This window comes from Oncorhynchus clarkii, chromosome 6, assembly GCF_045791955.1.
Source record: "Oncorhynchus clarkii lewisi isolate Uvic-CL-2024 chromosome 6, UVic_Ocla_1.0, whole genome shotgun sequence".
NCBI classification, from domain to species: Eukaryota; Metazoa; Chordata; class Actinopteri; order Salmoniformes; family Salmonidae; genus Oncorhynchus; species Oncorhynchus clarkii.
This window is the reverse complement of record NC_092152.1, coordinates 77549512-77569607: the sequence shown is the minus strand read 5'-3', so window position 1 is coordinate 77569607 and position 20096 is coordinate 77549512. Positions and strand designations below refer to the sequence as shown.

General features: G+C 47.5%; 1 protein-coding gene across 1 annotated transcript in view; it reads right to left on the bottom strand.

The window, feature by feature from the left end:
- Positions 1-20096, bottom strand: part of LOC139411634 (protein unc-13 homolog C-like) — a 223348-nt gene that overhangs the window by 60366 nt on the left and 142886 nt on the right. The window contains exon 26 of the mRNA XM_071158229.1: positions 635-723. Coding sequence (XP_071014330.1) covers positions 635-723 — 89 coding nt within the window. The remainder of the gene's footprint in view (positions 1-634; positions 724-20096) is intronic.

The window sequence follows — 20096 nt, the reverse complement described above, 5'->3', positions numbered from 1 at the left end:
ACACACACACACACACACACACACACACACACACACACACACACACACACACACACACACACACACACACACACACACACACACACACACACAGACCACAGATACACACAGACCACAGATATACACAGACCATAGATACACACAGACCACAGATACAAACAGACGCACACAGACCACAGATACACACAGACCACAGATATACAGACACACACAGACCACAGATACACACAGACCACAGATATACACAGACCACATATATACACAGACCACCGATACACATAGACCACAGATATACACAGACCACAGATACACACACACACACACACACACACACACACACACACACACACACACACACACACACACACACACACACACACACACACACAGACCACAGATACACACAGATCACAGATATACACAGACCACAGATATACACAGACCATAGATACACACAGACTACAGATACACACACACACAGACCACAAATACACACATACACACAAAACTCAGGCACACACAGACAACAGATACACACAGACCTCAGACACACACAGACCACAGACACACACAGACCATAGATACACACAAACAAAGACACACACAGAACCCCCCTCGCCCCTCCCACACACACCTGGAGCCGAAGACTGCACTGAGCTCATCCAGCACGGTGTTGAGTTTGTTCTGCAGTTCCTTCAGTAGTTCACTGGCCTCAGCATCCAGCTGCAGCAGTAACAGGCAGGGAGATGCCCATCATTAGCTGCTACATCAATACAGCTTTATATCAATATCACTATACATCTTCAATATATCACCAACACTATACATCTCTACTATATAACTAACACTATACATCTCCACTATATCGCTAACACTATACATCTCCACTATATCACTAATAGGGTGTAGAGAATAGGGTGCCATTTGAAGGCAGCATAAAGGTGTTTTAGGGCAGGTTTGGTGGAGACAGATTGATCCCCAACCCTCTGAATATGCTTTAGGGCAGGTTTGGTGGAGACATATAGATCCCCAACCCTCTAAATGTGTTTTAGAGCAGGTTTGGTGGAGACAGATAGATCGCCAACCCTCTGAATGTGTTTTAGAGCAGGTTTGGTGGAGACAGATAGATCGCCAACCCTCTGAATGTGTTTTAGAGCAGGTTTGGTGGAGACAGATAGATCGCCAACCCTCTAAATGTGTTTTAGAGCAGGTTTGGTGGAGACAGATAGATCGCCAACCCTCTGAATGTGTTTTAGAGCAGGTTTGGTGGAGACAGATAGATCCCCAACCCTCTGAATGTGTTTTAGAGCAGGTTTGGTGGAGACAGATAGATCCCCAACCCTCTAAATGTGTTTTAGAGCAGGTTTGGTGGAGACAGATAGATCGCCAACCCTCTAAATGTGTTTAGGGCAGGTTTGGTGGAGACAGATAGATCCCAACCCCCTAAATGTGTTTTAGAGCAGGTTTGGTGGAGACAGATAGATCCCCAACCCTCTAAATGTGTTTTAGGGCAGGTTTGGTGGAGACAGATAGATCCCCAACCCTGTGAATGTGTTTTAGAGCAGGTTTGGTGGAGACAGATAGATCCCCAACCCTCTAAATGTGTTTTAGAGCAGGTTTGGTGGAGACAGATAGATCCCCAACCCTCTGAATGTGTTTTAGAGGGGAGATCTAATCTATCTGGGTGTGACGGTCTCATCGTCACTCAGTCAGCTCACAGGACCCAGCCTCCCAACTCAACTCTCTGATAGTCAGTCAAGTACATGGTTAGTACGAGAAGCACATGTTGTGTCTGGCTCACAGTCCCCACATTACTGAATGCCTCTGAAGTACCATGTCAGGAGGAGAGGACACTGGGTGCATCCTAAATGTTCCCTATGTAGTACAATATGGGTCCTGGTTAAAAGTAGTGCACTACTGTCTGTAGGGAATAGGGTGTAATTTGGGATATAACATCTATAGGGCCTGTCTGTGTATTCCAGGGTGTACTGAAAAGAGAACAGAGGGGCAGACAGCGTCATTTAGAATGACTAAATACTTTCTGACTGGCCTGCTCTGACTGGCCTGCTCCTTGATGCGTTTAAGTCTACTCTATAGATCCTACAATTCACCAGTTACATTGCCACTTATTCTGCAAACATAAGTGTGTGTGTGTGTGTGTGTGTGTGTGTGTGTGTGTGTGTGTGTGTGTGTGTGTGTGTGTTGTTTGTGTTTTGTGTATTGATGCTGTGTGTATAGTGGAGAGTGGTAGCTGTTTCAGGCCTGGTCCCTGAGATAGATATGTGATGAAAGCTAGCTGCTCCATGTGCATGACAGGTCATCACATTAAATCAAATAAAATGTTATTAGTCACATGCGCCGAATACAACAGACCTTACAGTGAAATGCTTACTTACGAGCCCCTAAACCAACAAAGCAGTAAAAAAAATATGTATATGAAACAGAAATAAAAGTAACATGTAATTAAAGAGGAGCAGTAAAGTAACAATAGCTGGACTATATACAGGGGGGTACCGTTACAGAGTCAATGTGCGGGGGCACAGGTTTGTCAAGGTAATTGAGGTAATATGTACATGTAGTTAGAGTTATTAAAGTGACTATGCATAGATGATAACTACAGAGAGCAGCAGTGGTGTAAAATAGGGGGGGGGGGCAATGCAAATAGTCTGGGTAGCCTTTTGATTAGAAGTTCAGGAGTCTTATGGCTTGGGAGTAGAAGCTGTTTAGAAGCCTCTTGGATCTAGACTTGGCGCTCCGGTACCGTTTACTGTGCGGTAGCAGAGAGAACAGCCTATGACTAGGGTGACTGGAGTCTTTGACAATTTTTTGGGCCTTCCTCTGACACCTCCTGGTATAGAGGTCCTGGAAGGCAGGAAGCTTGTCGCCAGTGAAGTCCTGGGCCGTATGGACTACCCTTTGTAGTTTCTTGCGCTCAGAGTCCGAGCAGTTGCCATACCAGACAGTGATGCAACCATGCTCTTGACGGTGCAGCTGTAGAACCTTTTGAGGATCTGAGGACCCATGCCAAATCTTTTCAGTCTCCTGAGGGGATTAGGTTTTGTCATGCCCTCTTCACAACTGTCTTGGTGTGCTTGGACCATGTTAGTTTGTTGGTGATGTGGACACCAAGGAACTTGAAGCTTTCAACCTGCTCCACTACAGCCCTGTCGATGAGAATGGGGGCATGCTCTGCCCTCTTTTTCTTGTAGTCCACAATCATCTCCTTTGTCTTGATCACGTTGAGGGAGAGGTTGTTGTCCTGGCACAACATGGCCAGGTCTCTGACCTCCTCCCTATAAGCTGTCTCATCCTTGTCGGTGATCCGGCTTACCACTGTTGTGTCATCGGCAAACTTAATGATGGTGTTGGAGTCGTTCCTGGCCGTGCAGTCATGAGTGAACAGGGAGTACAGGAGGGGAATGAACACGCACCCCTGAGAAGCCCCTGTGTTCAGGATCAGCATGGTGGATGTGTTGTTACCTACCCTTACAACCTGGGGCGGCCCGTCAGGAAGTCCAGGATCCAGTTGCAGAGGGAGGTGTTTAATCCCAGGGTCCTTAGCTATTGATGAGCTTTGAGGACACTATGGTGTTGAACGCTGAGCTGTAGTCAATGAATAGCATTCTCACATACAGTGATGGAAAAATGTATTTGATCCTCTGCTGATTTTGTGCGTTTGCCCACTGACAAAGAAATTACCAGTCTATAATTTTAATGGTAGGTTTATTTGAACAGTGAGAGACAGAATAACAAAAAAATCCAGAAAAACGCATGTCAAAAATGTTAGAAATTGATTTGCATTTTAATGAGGGAAATAAGTATTTGACCCCCTCTGCAAAACATGACTTAGTACTTTGTGGCAAAACCCTTGTTGGCAATCACAGAGGTTAGACGTTTCTTGTAGTTGGCCACCAGGTTTGCACACATCTCAGGAGGGATTTTGTCCCACTCCTCTTTGCAGATCTTCTCCATGTCATTAAGGTTTCGAGGCTGACGTTTGGCAACTCAGTGCGATAGGCTCCGCCCCCAACAAGTAGAGCAGCGGGGACAGCGAGCACCCTTGTCTTGTGCCCCGTTCCAGAGGGAATCTGTCAGAGTTCAGTCCATTAGTAGTCACCATGGCATTTGGATGAGAGTATAGTGATTTGATCCATTTAATAAAATTTGGGCCCATATTGAACTTTTCTAAGACTGAAAACAGAAAGCTCCACTCCATCCTGTCAAACGCCTTCTCAGCATCCAGTGAAGCCAGCAGGACAGGGGTCTTTTGTGCGTTTACTTGATCAATAATATCAAAAAGACGGCGAATGTTATCAGAAGAGTATCTGTCTCTAATAAATCCAGTTTGGTCCGCTTTTATTATTTTGGGAAGAAGAGTGTTTAGTCTTTTGGCGAGCAATTTGGTAATTATTTTATAGTCGAAATCCAACAAGCTTATGGGCCGGAAGGACGAGCAGGATAGGGGGTCCTTGTCCTTTTTTAGCAACACTGTAATGCGAGCTGTGTGCATTGAGTCTGGGAGAACTCCGTTTTTGCAAAAATCCTCCAGCATTGGCATGAAGATAGGGCTGAGCTGGGGCCAAAAAGCTTTGTAGAACTCTCTGGGGAATCCATCTGGGCCTGGGGACTTATTAGGTGGCATGGAGGTAATTGCCTCCAGGATCTCCTCAGGAGTGAAGGGGGAGTTGAGATCTTCCTGGTCGGTCTCTGATAGTTTAGGTAGCGAGATTCCCTCTAGGAAAGAGTGGAGCTCTGCCTCCGTGTGTTTTCTCTCAGAGGTATATAGTTTGCAGTAAAAATCATGAAAAGTTAAATTGATCTTTTTGGGGTCATATGTGACCTCGTCCTCTGCTGTTCGGATAGCCATGATTGTACGCTCTGACTGCTCCTTTTTTAATTGGTAAGCAAGCAATCTACTGGGCCTATTGCTATACTCATGGTATTTCTGTTTAGTAAAGAAAACTTATTTTTTATCTCCCGAGTGTAGTCCAAATTCAGTTTGGCTTTGGCTGCTTTAAGATGACTCCAGGAAGTGCTGTCTAGGGATTGTTTATGTATTTTTTCACAGCATTCCAGCTCCCTCTCAAGATCTAGCCTGTGTGCTTCCATTGCTTTTTTCTTAGAGGAAGCATATGCAATTAGATGACCTCTTAGTGTGGCTTTAGCAGCGTCCCACATTGTGGCCGGAAAAACAGGAGAATCTTTATTGTCTTGTGTGTAGTTGTCTATCCATGTAGTTACCAATGTATGGAACTCGTCATTTAATAGCATGGAGGTGTTGAATTTCCAGCTCTTTGACCTAGGGATGTTTTTGCAGAGGTCAAAGCGGAGGTGGACAAAGGCGTGATCTGAAAGTGCTATGGGTCCGATTGTACATGTGGCTGAATTTATGAAACTCTTTGGGATAAAAATGTAATCTATACGGGAGTAGGTGTTATGGACATTAGAGTAGTATGTATAGTCCATAGATGAGCTATTATTCTCTCTCCAGATATCTATCAGTCCCATCTCTTTAGTAAGAGAGTTCAACATCTTTGCAGATCTAGGATTTGTGGTGGGGACTTGAGATGATTTGTCTAGGGTTGGGTTAAGGGTACAATTAAAATCTCCAGCCACCACGCCAAAGGAGACACAATGCTCATTGAACAGGGTTATGATTTTTGACATGAAGGCAGGAGTATCTGTGTTAGGGGCGTATATGTTTAATATAGTAATTGGTTGACCATATAGTGACCCAGTTATCAAAATAAATCTCCCCTCCGGATCAGATATGTTTTTGTCAATTATGAATGGAACATTTTTATGGATAAGTATGGCTGTGCCTCTACTGTTTGATTTGAAAGATGAGAAATACACCTGTCCCACCCAAGCTCTGCGGAGTTTGGCATGTTCAGCATCACAGAGGTGTGTCTCTTGTAATAGCGCAATGTCTGCTTTTTCCTTTTTTAGAGCACATAGTATCTTTTTTCGTTTTATTGCATGTCCTAGACCATGGCAGTTCCATGTCAATAGATTTAAGGTACTAGTCATCGTCATCGAGCAGCAATCGAACTTTAGTGCAAGTCATCGCTGGGTAAAAGTGGATAGTAATTACAGCTGCGTTCACATAAAAGGAAAATAAATGGTGTACATAAAATAATAATCTCTGAACACCCCAGCCGAGTTCCCAAACAACTCGACACATCCCGTTGGATCTATTACCCCCCCGCTCTGTCTCAATTCTGTGTTCCGAATAAAACAAAAACCGGGAACAGTTAGCAACGCACAACGTCCCCCTCTCCCCACCAAATAAATGCCTCATCCTCTCCACCCCGCATTGAGTAAATAACACAGTTGCCCTCGTCCAGACCACAGTAAAAGAGGGGAGAAAAATAAAAATCAATAGCCCAGCCTACATATACCTCCCCAAGGGACATAGGGAACCCCAGGTAATAATAGCAACAACAACAAAAAACAGGGAAATAAAAGTAGGCTGAAACATTAGTAGGCCTAGGTTAGGCTATACAGCCCACCCCTCTCAGTTAAAGGACAATAAATATAAATTGGACGGCTATAATGACATTTAGGGGGTGGATCTCTGGATATCGGCTATATGTCGTCTTACTTCCTTTAGAAATGGCATTAATCACATTTAGTCATTGGTCTGTTTCTCATTGGCCAGGATTGTCTTTCAAAAAACGTTTTGCCTCTTCGGGAGTTTTGAAGTGTCGCAAGGCTCCTTGGTGAAGAATCCTGAGCTCGTTTGGGTATTTGAATCCCCTGAAGATGCCTCTGTCAATGGAGTATTTCTTCACTTCGTCAAATTCTCGGCGCTTTCGGCGTATTCCAGCTGACAGGTCCTGGTGTAAAGCGAGTTTGGTGTTTCCCACTGTGATGGTGTTGTTTTTCGCCGCCTGTAGGACTCGTTCCTTGTCGGTGAATCTCAGGAAACGTATGGTGATTGGGCGCGGTGGTTGTCCGGCTGCTGGAGGGGGCCTCAGTGCTCGGTGAGCTCTCTCGAGTTCTATGGGCCTGTCGGTGGGCAGGTGGAGCCACTCGGGAAGTTTGTCTTGCAGGTAGCGGATCAGTGGCATGTTTCCCTCTTCTTTTTCGCCCAGATTGAATAGAACACAATTATTCCTTCGCCCCCTGTTTTCCAGGTCCTCTGTTTTCTCTTCCAGATGCTCGATTTTCTTTTTAGCATATGCTATTGTTTCCATGGCATCTGTCAATAAGTTTTCCATGGATAGGATTCGCCCCTCTGCCTCGTCCAGGCGCCCCGCGTTTATGGTTATCTTGTTGTTGATGTCAGGCAAAGCGTTTTCCAGGATTGTCACCTTGCCCCCTATCGCACTGAGCTGAGAATTAATGGCATCTAATTTAGTGTTTAGTTCTGTACGTTGGGATCTCATCTCAGAAAGGATGTCTTCGACAGAGTGCGAGGTTGGCATTCGTTGTGCCTCGTGGCGGAGCGGGTTCTCTTGCTCCTGGCTAATGGCGCTAGTTTTTTCTGAAGCTAGCTTCTTCTTGGAGGCTTTTTCCGTCGCTAATACTCGAGTCCGGGTAAAAATGTCACCTGTAGTGTCGCCTTTTGTAGCCGCCATGACTTTTTCTTGCTAAAGCTAAATGAGTGTGAACTTGGGGTGGAGGTAAGATTAGGAATTGGAAACTACTTGTGCGGAGCTCTTAGTTCATGCGGCCATCTCGTTCAAGGGTCACGTGATCCCCCCCCTCCACAGATTTTCTATGGGATTAAGGTCTGGAGACTGGCTTGGCCACTCCAGGACCTTAATGTGCTTCTTCTTGAGCCACTCCTTTGTTGCCTTGGCCGTGTGTTTTGGGACATTGTCATGCTGTAAAACGCATCCACGACCCATTTTCAATGCTAAGGGAAGGAGGTTCTCACCCAAGATTTGACGGAACATGGCCCTGTCCATCGTCCCTATGATGCGGTGAAGTTGTCCTGTCCTCAGCAGAAAAACACCCCCAAAGCATAATGTTTCCAGCTCCATGTTTGACGGTGGGGAGGGTGTTCTTTGGGTCATGGGCAGCATTCCTCCTCCTCCAAACACAGAGAGTTGAGTTGATGCCAAAGAACTCCATTTTGGTCTCATCTGACCACAACACTTTCACCCAGTTGTCCTCTGAATCATTCAGATGTTCATTGGCAAACTTCAGACGGGCATGTATATGTGCGTTCTTGAGCAGGGGGACCTTGCGGGCACTGCAGGATTTCAGTCCTTCACAGCGTAGTGTGTTACCAATTGTTTTCTTGGTGACTATGGTCCCAGCTGCCTTGAGATCATTGACATGATCCTCCCATGTAGTTCTGGGCAAGATTCCTCACCGTTCTCATTATCATTGCAACTCCACGAGGTGAGATCTTGCATGGAGCCCCAGGCCGAGGGAGATTGACAGTTCTTTTGTGTTTCTTCCATTTGCGAATAATCGCACCAACTGTTGTCACCTTCTCACTAAACTGCTTGGCGATGGTCTTGTAGCCCATTCCAGCCTTGTGTAGGTCTACAATCTTGTCCCTGACATCCTTGGAGAGCTCTTTGGTCTTGGCCATGGTGGAGAGTTTGGAATCTGATTGATTGATTGATTGCTTCTGTGGACAGGTGTCATTTATACAGGTAACAAACTGAGATTAGGAGCACTCCCTTTAAGAGTGTGCTCCTAATCTCAGTTTGTTACCTGTATAAAAGACACCTGTGAGCCAGACATCTTTCTGATTGAGAGGGGGTCAAATACTTATTTCCCTCATTAAAATGCCAATCAATTTATAACATTTTTGACATGTGTTTTTCTGGATTTTGTTGTTGTTATTCTGTCTCTCACTGTTCAAATTAACCTACCATTAAAATTATAGACTGATAATTTCTTTGTCAGTGGGCAAACATACAAAATCAGCAGAGGATCAAATACTTTTTTCCCTCACTGTATGTGTTCCTTTTGTCCAGGTGGGAAAGGGCAGTGTGGAGTGCAATAGAGATTGCATCATCTGCGGATCTGTTAGGGCGGTATGCAATTTGGAGTGGGTCTTGGATTTCTGGAACAATGGTGATGATGTGAGCCATGACCAGCCTTTAAAAGCACTTCATGGCTACAGACGTGAGTGCTATGGGTCAGTAGTCATTGAGGCAGGTTACCTTAGTATTCTTGGGCACAGGGACTATGGTGATCTGCTTATAATGTTGGTATTACAGACTAGGGCAGGGAGAGGTTGAAAACATCAGTGAAGACACTTGCCAGTTGGTCAGCGCATTCGCGCAGTACACGTCCTGGTAAGCCGTCTGGCCCTGCGGCCGTGTGAATGTTGACCTGTTTTAAAGGTCTTACTCACATTGGCTGTGGAGAGCGTGATCACACAGTCTTCCGGAACAGCTGATGCTCTCATGCATGTTTCAGTGTTATTTGCCTTGACGCGAGCATAGAAGTTGTTTAGCTCATCTGGTAGGCTCGTGTCACTGGGCAGCTCTCGGGCTGTGCTTCCCTTTGTGGTCTGTAATGGTTTGCAAGTCCTGCCATATCCGATGAGCATTAGAGCCATTGTAGTACGATTCGATCCTAGTCCTTTATTAACGCCTTGTCTGTTTGATGGTTAGTCGGAGGGCATAGTGGGATTTCTTATAAGCTTCGGGTTAGAGTCCCGCTCCTTGAAAGTGGCAGCTCTAGCCTTTTGCTCAGAGCGGATGTTGCCTGTTATCCATGGCTTCTGGTTGGGGTATGTACGTACGGTCACTGTGAGGACGACGTCATCGATGCACTTATTGATGAAGCCAATGACTGATGTGGTGTACTCCTCATTGCCATCGGAGGAATCCCGGAACATATTCCAGTCTGTGATAGCAAAACAGTCCTGTAGCTTAGCATCTGCTTCATCTGACCACTTTTTTATTGATTGAGTCACTGATGCTTCCGGCTTTAATTTTTGCTTGTAAGCAGGAATCAGGAGGATAGAATTATGGTCAGATTTGCCAAATGGAGGGCGAGGGAGAGCTTTGTATGAGTCTCTGTGTGTGGAGTAAAGGTGGTCTAGAGTTTTTTTCCCTCTGGTTGCACATGTGACATGCTGATATAAAGAGCGATATAAGTTTCCCTGCATTAAAGTCCCCGGCCACAAGGAGCACTGCCTCTGGATGAGCGTTTTACTGTTTGCTTATGGCGGAATACAGCTCATTGAGTGCGGTCTTAGTGCCAGTCTCAGTCTGTGGTGGTATGTAGACAGCTACGAAAAATACAGATGAAAACTCTCTAGGTACATAGTGTGGTCTACAGCTTATCATGAGATACTCTACATCATGCGAACAAAACCTTGAGACTTCCTTAGTCCACCGCCCCTTGTTTTACCAGACGCCGCTGTTCTATCCTGCCGATACAGCCTATAACCAGCCAGCTGTATGTTGATAATGTCATCGTTCAGCCACGACTCCATGGAGCATGAGATATTACAGTTTTCAATGTTCCGTTGGTAGTTAATCTTCTGCGTAGGTCATCGATTTTATTTTCCAAAGGTTGCACGCTTGCTAGCAGAATGGAAGGCAGTGGGAGTTTATTCGATTGCTTACAAATTCTCAGAAGACAGCCACTCTCCGGCCCCTTTTTCTCTGCCTTCTCTCACGCAAATGACGGAGATCTGGGCCTGTTCCCGGGAAAGCAGTATGTCATTCACGTCGGGCTCATTAAAGGAGAAAAAGGTTATTTTCATAAGAGATGGTAGCAGCAACATTATGTATGAAAAAAGTTTTAAAATAAATTACAAACAACGCAAAGAAACAAACCCAAAAATCACAATTGGATAGGAACACGTAAAACGTCAGCCTTCTTCTCCAGTGCCACTTTACAGTGTGTGTGCGTGTGTGTGCATATATATATACATATATACATATATATATATATATATATATATATATATATATATATATATATATATATATATATGTGTGTGTGTGTGTGTGTGTGTGTATAAATGTGACAGATCATCACATTAGGTTAGATAAGAGTCATGCAGTCACAGACCAGCTCTCTAATCCTATCTCATTCTGATGGTGGATGGCTTGTAGAGACAGCTGTTGTGTATAGTAAGCCATTATAGAAGCCATTACACAGCGATCAAGATGTTATCCTCTCTCACGTCTCTGTCTCAGTCTTGCAGAAGTTGATGTTAATCTATTATTTAACATTCCATGAAATGAAGGATGTGTTATTTCTCATTCTATCATATGTAGAGCCTGAAATATGTGTTATTTCAAATGATATGATAGCACATTGATCTGTGTAATTGCCCTGGCTTTCAGTTTGCTAATTGCTTTGGGAACACTTTCACTGCCAGTCAGCCAGTAATGTGTTTTTGTGCTGAGGTCTGCCTAAAATGGAAAAAACATTTAGTTTATCAACCTGCATGATCCATTATGTTCCGATATCATTAGGAATAGCTGTCTAATGCATGAATGACAACGTAGTTTATAGTGGTATCAGGTTGTGATTACTATTGTATGTTTTTCCTGAATAATGCAACACCCCTGTCACTCAATTGGCCTAATAAATCACCTGTCAAACGTCTAAAGCAAGGAGCTACAGCCAAACCAACTAAAGCCGTTAATTTCAGTCAGATATGTCTATGTCTTTGTCCTGAATGGCACCCTTTCCCTTTACAGTGCACTACTTTTATAGCGCACTACATTACTTGCTCAAATGTAGTACACTGAATAGGGAATATGGTGCATTTGGATGCAGACTCTGTCTGTTCAGATGCCTCATTACTGTACCAGAGCCTTTACTTCAGAGAGAGAGAGAGAGAGAGCACAGCTGGGGAGTTTTGTAAGCATTTGAGAAGCTCATCAGAGTTTGTACGAAATCCTGTCTAGAGCATTTTGTAGCTTTAGTTTGGGTACCAAAATAAGTGAGCGCGGGGGCTAGATGCTAGAAAAATACTGCGCCCTGACAGAATGTGGGGGCTAGATGACAGATGAATACTGCTCCCTGACAGAGAGTGGGGCTAGATGACAGATGAATACTGCTCCCTGACAGAGAGTGGGGGAAAGATGACAGATGAATACTGCTCCCTGACAGAGAGTGGGGCTAGATGACAGATGAATACTGCTCCCTGACAGAGAGTGGGGGCTAGATGACAGATGAATACTGCTCCCTGACAGAGAGTCGGGGGATAGATGACAGATGAATACTGCTCCCTGACAGAGAGTGGGGCTAGATGAAAGATGAATACTGCTCCCTGACAGAGAGTGGGGGCTAGATGACAGATGAATACTGCTCCCTGACAGAGAGTGGGGGCTAGATGACAGATGAATACTGCTCCCTGACAGAGAGTGGGGGCTAGATGACAGATGAATACTGCTCCCTGATAGAGAGTGGGAATAGATGACAGATGAATACTGCTCCCTGACAGAGAGTGGGGGCTAGATGACAGATGAATACTGCTCCCTGACAGAGAGTGGGGATAGATGACAGATGAATACTGCTCCCTGACAGAGAGTGGGGATAGATGACAGATGAATACTGCTCCCTGACAGAGAGTGGGGGCTAGATGACAGATGAATACTGCTCCCTGACAGAGAGTGGGGATAGATGACAGATGAATACTGCTCCCTGACAGAGAGTGGGGATAGATGACAGATGAATACTGCTCCCTGACAGAGAGTGGGGGCTAGATGACAGATGAATACTGCTCCCTGACAGAGAGTGGGGGCTAGATGACAGATGAATACTGCTCCCTGACAGAGAGTGGGGGCAAGATGACAGATGAATACTGCTCCCTGACAGAGAGTGGGGTTAGATGACAGATGAATACTGCTCCCTGACAGAGAGTCGGGCTAGATGACAGATGAATACTGCTCCCTGACAGAGAGTGGGGGCTAGATGACAGATGAATACTGCTCCCTGACAGAGAGTGGGGGCTAGATGACAGATGAAAACTGCTCCCTGGCAGAGAGTGGGGCTAGATGACAGATGAATACTGCTCCCTGACAGAGAGTGGGGGCTAGATGACAGATGAATACTGCTCCCTGATAGAGAGTGGGAATAGATGACAGATGAATACTGCTCCCTGACAGAGAGTGGGGGCTAGATGACAGATGAATACTGCTCCCTGACAGAGAGTGAGGCTAGATGACAGATGAATACTGCTCCCTGACAGAGAGTGGGGGCTAGATGACAGATGAATACTGCTCCCTGACAGAGAGTGGGGCTAGATGACAGATGAATACTGCTCCCTGACAGAGAGTGGGGGCTAGATGACAGATGAATACTGCTCCCTGACAGAGAGTGGGGATAGATGACAGATGAATACTGCTCCCTGACAGAGAGTGGGGATAGATGACAGATGAATACTGCTCCCTGACAGAGAGTGGGGGCTAGATGACAGATGAATACTGCTCCCTGATAGAGAGTGGGAATAGATGACAGATGAATACTGCTCCCTGACAGAGAGTGGGGGCTAGATGACAGATGAATACTGCTCCCTGACAGAGAGTGGGGATAGATGACAGATGAATACTGCTCCCTGACAGAGAGTGGGGATAGATGACAGATGAATACTGCTCCCTGACAGAGAGTGGGGGCTAGATGACAGATGAATACTGCTCCCTGACAGAGAGTGGGGATAGATGACAGATGAATACTGCTCCCTGACAGAGAGTGGGGATAGATGACAGATGAATACTGCTCCCTGACAGAGAGTGGGGGCTAGATGACAGATGAATACTGCTCCCTGACAGAGAGTGGGGGCTAGATGACAGATGAATACTGCTCCCTGACAGAGAGTGGGGGCAAGATGACAGATGAATACTGCTCCCTGACAGAGAGTGGGGTTAGATGACAGATGAATACTGCTCCCTGACAGAGAGTCGGGCTAGATGACAGATGAATACTGCTCCCTGACAGAGAGTGGGGGCTAGATGACAGATGAATACTGCTCCCTGACAGAGAGTGGGGGCTAGATGACAGATGAAAACTGCTCCCTGGCAGAGAGTGGGGCTAGATGACAGATGAATACTGCTCCCTGACAGAGAGTGGGGGCTAGATGACAGATGAATACTGCTCCCTGATAGAGAGTGGGAATAGATGACAGATGAATACTGCTCCCTGACAGAGAGTGGGGGCTAGATGACAGATGAATACTGCTCCCTGACAGAGAGTGAGGCTAGATGACAGATGAATACTGCTCCCTGACAGAGAGTGGGGGCTAGATGACAGATGAATACTGCTCCCTGACAGAGAGTGGGGCTAGATGACAGATGAATACTGCTCCCTGACAGAGAGTGGGGGCTAGATGACAGATGAATACTGCTCCCTGACAGAGAGTGGGGATAGATGACAGATGAATACTGCTCCCTGACAGAGAGTGGGGATAGATGACAGATGAATACTGCTCCCTGACAGAGAGTGGGGGCTAGATGACAGATGAATACTGCTCCCCGACAGAGAGTGGGGATAGATGACAGATGAATACTGCTCCCTGACAGAGAGTGGGGATAGATGACAGATGAATACTGCTCCCTGACAGAGAGTGGGGGCTAGATGACAGATGAATACTGCTCCCTGACAGAGAGTGGGGGCTAGATGACAGATGAATACTGCTCCCTGACAGAGAGTGGGGGCAAGATGACAGATGAATACTGCTCCCTGACAGAGAGTGGGGTTAGATGACAGATGAATACTGCTCCCTGACAGAGAGTCGGGCTAGATGACAGATGAATACTGCTCCCTGACAGAGAGTGGGGGCTAGATGACAGATGAATACTGCTCCCTGACAGAGAGTGGGGGCTAGATGACAGATGAAAACTGCTCCCTGGCAGAGAGTGGGGCTAGATGACAGATGAATACTGCTCCCTGACAGAGAGTGGGGGCTAGATGACAGATGAATACTGCTCCCTGACAGAGAGTGGGGATAGATGACAGATGAATACTGCTCCCTGACAGAGAGTGGGGATAGATGACAGATGAATACTGCTCCCTGACAGAGAGTGGGGGCTAGATGACAGATGAATACTGCTCCCTGATAGAGAGTGGGAATAGATGACAGATGAATACTGCTCCCTGACAGAGAGTGGGGGCTAGATGACAGATGAATACTGCTCCCTGACAGAGAGTGGGGATAGATGACAGATGAATACTGCTCCCTGACAGAGAGTGGGGATAGATGACAGATGAATACTGCTCCCTGACAGAGAGTGGGGGCTAGATGACAGATGAATACTGCTCCCTGACAGAGAGTGGGGATAGATGACAGATGAATACTGCTCCCTGACAGAGAGTGGGGATAGATGACAGATGAATACTGCTCCCTGACAGAGAGTGGGGGCTAGATGACAGATGAATACTGCTCCCTGACAGAGAGTGGGGGCTAGATGACAGATGAATACTGCTCCCTGACAGAGAGTGGGGGCAAGATGACAGATGAATACTGCTCCCTGACAGAGAGTGGGGTTAGATGACAGATGAATACTGCTCCCTGACAGAGAGTCGGGCTAGATGACAGATGAATACTGCTCCCTGACAGAGAGTGGGGGCTAGATGACAGATGAATACTGCTCCCTGACAGAGAGTGGGGGCTAGATGACAGATGAAAACTGCTCCCTGGCAGAGAGTGGGGCTAGATGACAGATGAATACTGCTCCCTGACAGAGAGTGGGGGCTAGATGACAGATGAATACTGCTCCCTGATAGAGAGTGGGAATAGATGACAGATGAATACTGCTCCCTGACAGAGAGTGGGGGCTAGATGACAGATGAATACTGCTCCCTGACAGAGAGTGAGGCTAGATGACAGATGAATACTGCTCCCTGACAGAGAGTGGGGGCTAGATGACAGATGAATACTGCTCCCTGACAGAGAGTGGGGCTAGATGACAGATGAATACTGCTCCCTGACAGAGAGTGGGGCTATATGACAGATGAATACTGCTCCCTGACAGAGAGTGGGGCTAGATGACAGATGAATACTGCTCCCTGACAGAGAGTGGGGGCTAGATGACAGATGAATACTGCTCCCTTATAGAGAGTGGGAATAGATGACAGATGAATACTGCTCCCTGACAGAGAGTGGGGGCTAGATGACAGATGAATACTGCTCCCTGACAGAGAGTGGGAATAGATGACAGATGAATACTGCTCCCTGACAGAGAGTGGGGCTAGATGACAGATGAATACTGCTCCCTGACAGAGAGTGGGGCTATATGACAGATGAATACTGCTCCCTGACAGAGGGTGGGGATAGATGACAGATGAATACTGCTCCCTGACAGAGAGTGGGGCTAGATGACAGATGAATACTGCTCCCTGACAGAGAGTGGGGGCTAGATGACAGATGAATACTGCTCCCTGACAGAGAGTGGGGGCTAGACGACAGATGAATACTGCTCCCTGACAGAGAGTGGGGCTAGATGACAGATGAATACTGCTCCCTGACAGAGAGTGGGGGCTAGATGACAGATGAATACTGCTCCCTGACAGAGAGTGGGGCTAGATGACAGATGAATACTGCTCCCTGACAGAGAGTGGGGCTAGATGACAGATGAATACTGTTCCCTGACAGAGAGTTGGGCTAGATGACAGATGAATACTGCTCCCTGACAGAGAGTGGGGGCTAGATGACAGATGAATACTGCTCCCTGACAGAGAGTGGGGATAGATGACAGATGAATACTGCTCCCTGACAGAGAGTGGGGGCTAGATGACAGATGAATACTGCTCCCTGACAGAGAGTGGGGCAAGATGACAGATGAATACTGCTCACTGACAGAGAGTGGGGATAGATGACAGATGAATACTGCTCCCTGACAGAGAGTGGGGATAGATGACAGATGAATACTGCTCCCTGACAGAGAGTGGGGCTAGATGACAGATGAATACTGCTCCCTGACAGAGAGTGGGGCTAGATGACAGAGCGCGGGGGCTAGATGACAGAGTGTGGGGGCTAGATGACAGATGGGTAGCTCTGATTCATATGCCCTGTTGCACATGCTTCTGAGAGTCAGAGCATAGGTGGGGTTTATGTGTTTATGTCTGTGTGTGTGGTGCTGAGAGAGGGAGAAGCATAGGTGGGGTGTGTGTGTTTATGTCTGTGTGTGTGGTGCTGAGAGAGGGAGAACATAGGTGGGGTGTGTGTGTTTATGTCTGTGTGTGTGGTGCTGAGAGAGGGAGAAGCATAGGTGGGATGTGTGTGTTTATGTCTGTGTGTGTGGTGCTGAGAGAGGGAGAACATAGGTGGGGTGTGTGTGTTTATGTCTGTGTGTGTGGTGCTGAGAGAGGGAGAACATAGGTGGGGATTGGGGGAGAGAGTGAGAACATAGGTGGGGATTGGGGGAGAGAGGGAGAACATAGGTGGGGTGTGTGTGTTTATGTCTGTGTGTGTGGTGCTGAGAGAGGGAGAACATAGGTGGGGATTGGGGGAGAGAGGGAGAGCATAGGTGGGGTGTGTGTGTTTATGTCTGTGTGTGTGGTGCTGAGAGAGGGAGAACATAGGTGGGGTGTGTGTGTTTATGTCTGTGTGTGTGGTGCTGAGAGAGGGAGAACATAGGTGGGGAGTGGGGGAGAGAGGGAGAACATAGGTGGGGATTGGGGGAGAGAGGGAGAACATAGGTGGGGTGTGTGTGTTTATGTCTGTGTGTGTGGTGCTGAGAGAGGGAGAACATAGGTGGGGATTGGGGGAGAGAGGGAGAACATAGGTGGGGTGTGTGTGTTTATGTCTGTGTGTGTGGTGCTGAGAGAGGGAGAACATAGGTGGGGATTGGGGGAGAGAGGGAGAACATAGGTGGGGATTGGGGAAAAGAGGGAGAACATAGGTGGGGATTGGGGGAGAGAGGGAGAACATAGGTGGGGATTGGGGGAGAGAGGGAGAACATAGGTGGGGATTGGGGGAGAGAGGGAGAACATAGGTGGGGATTGGGGGAGAGAGGGAGAACATAGGTGGGGATTGGGGGAGAGAGGGAGAACATAGGTGGGGATTGGGGGAGAGAGGGAGAACATAGGTGGGGATTGGGGGAGAGAGGGAGAACATAGGTGGGGATTGGGGGAGAGAGGGAGAACATAGGTGGGGATTGGGGGAGAGAGGGATAACATAGGTGGGGATTGGGGGAGAGAGGGAGAACATAGGTGGGGATTGGGGGAGAGAGGGAGAACATAGGTGGGGATTGGGGGAGAGAGGGAGAACATAGGTGGGGTGTGTGTGTTTATGTCTGTGTGTGTGGTGCTGAGAGAGGGAGAACATAGGTGGGGTGTGTGTGTTTATGTCTGTGTGTGTGGTGCTGAGAGAGGGAGAAGCATAGGTGGGGTGTGTGTGTTTATGTCTGTGTGTGTGGTGCTGAGAGAGGGAGAACATAGGTGGGGTGTGTGTGTTTATGTCTGTGTGTGTGGTGCTGAGAGAGGGAGAAGCATTGGTGGGATGTGTGTGTTTATGTCTGTGTGTGTGGTGCTGAGAGAGGGAGAACATAGGTGGGGTGTGTGTGTTTATGTCTGTGTGTGTGGTGCTGAGAGAGGGAGAACATAGGTGGGGATTGGGGGAGAGAGTGAGAACATAGGTGGGGATTGGGGGAGAGAGGGAGAACATAGGTGGGTTGTGTGTGTTTATGTCTGTGTGTGTGGTGCTGAGAGAAGGAGAACATAGGTGGGGATTGGGGGAGAGAGGGAGAGCATAGGTGGGGTGTGTGTGTTTATGTCTGTGTGTGTGGTGCTGAGAGAGGGAGAACATAGGTGGGGTGTGTGTGTTTATGTCTGTGTGTGTGGTGCTGAGAGAGGGAGAACATAGGTGGGGATTGGGGGAGAGAGTGAGAACATAGGTGGGGATTGGGGGAGAGAGGGAGAACATAGGTGGGGTGTGTGTGTTTATGTCTGTGTGTGTGGTGCTGAGAGAGGGAGAACATAGGTGGGGATTGGGGGAGAGAGGGTGAACATAGGTGGGGTGTGTGTGTTTATGTCTGTGTGTGTGGTGCTGAGAGAGGGAGAAGCATAGGTGGGATGTGTGTGTTTATGTCTGTGTGTGTGGTGCTGAGAGAGGGAGAACATAGGTGGGGTGTGTGTGTTTATGTCTGTGTGTGTGGTGCTGAGAGAGGGAGAACATAGGTGGGGATTGGGGGAGAGAGTGAGAACATAGGTGGGGATTGGGGGAGAGAGGGAGAACATAGGTGGGGTGTGTGTGTTTATGTCTGTGTGTGTGGTGCTGAGAGAGGGAGAACATAGGTGGGGATTGGGGGAGAGAGGGAGAGCATAGGTGGGGTGTGTGTGTTTATGTCTGTGTGTGTGGTGCTGAGAGAGGGAGAACATAGGTGGGGTGTGTGTGTTTATGTCTGTGTGTGTGGTGCTGAGAGAGGGAGAACATAGGTGGGGATTGGGGGAGAGAGTGAGAACATAGGTGGGGATTGGGGGAGAGAGGGAGAACATAGGTGGGGTGTGTGTGTTTATGTCTGTGTGTGTGGTGCTGAGAGAGGGAGAACATAGGTGGGGATTGGGGGAGAGAGGGAGAACATAGGTGGGGTGTGTGTGTTTATGTCTGTGTGTGTGGTGCTGAGAGAGGGAGAACATAGGTGGGGATTGGGGGAGAGAGGGAGAACATAGGTGGGGATTGGGGAAAAGAGGGAGAACATAGGTGGTGATTGGGGGAGAGAGGGAGAACATAGGTGGGGATTGGGGGAGAGAGGGAGAACATAGGTGGGGATTGGGGGAGAGAGGGAGAACATAGGTGGGGATTGGGGGAGAGAGGGAGAACATAGGTGGGGATTGGGGGAGAGAGGGAGAACATAGGTGGGGATTGGGGGAGAGAGGGAGAACATAGGTGGGGATTGGGGGAGAGAGGGAGAACATAGGTGGGGATTGGGGGAGAGAGGGAGAACATAGGTGGGGATTGGGGGAGAGAGGGATAACATAGGTGGGGATTGGGGGAGAGAGGGAGAACATAGGTGGGGATTGGGGGAGAGAGGGAGAACATAGGTGGGGATTGGGGGAGAGAGGGAGAACATAGGTGGGGTGTGTGTGTTTATGTCTGTGTGTGTGGTGCTGAGAGAGGGAGAACATAGGTGGGGTGTGTGTGTTTATGTCTGTGTGTGTGGTGCTGAGAGAGGGAGAAGCATAGGTGGGGTGTGTGTGTTTATGTCTGTGTGTGT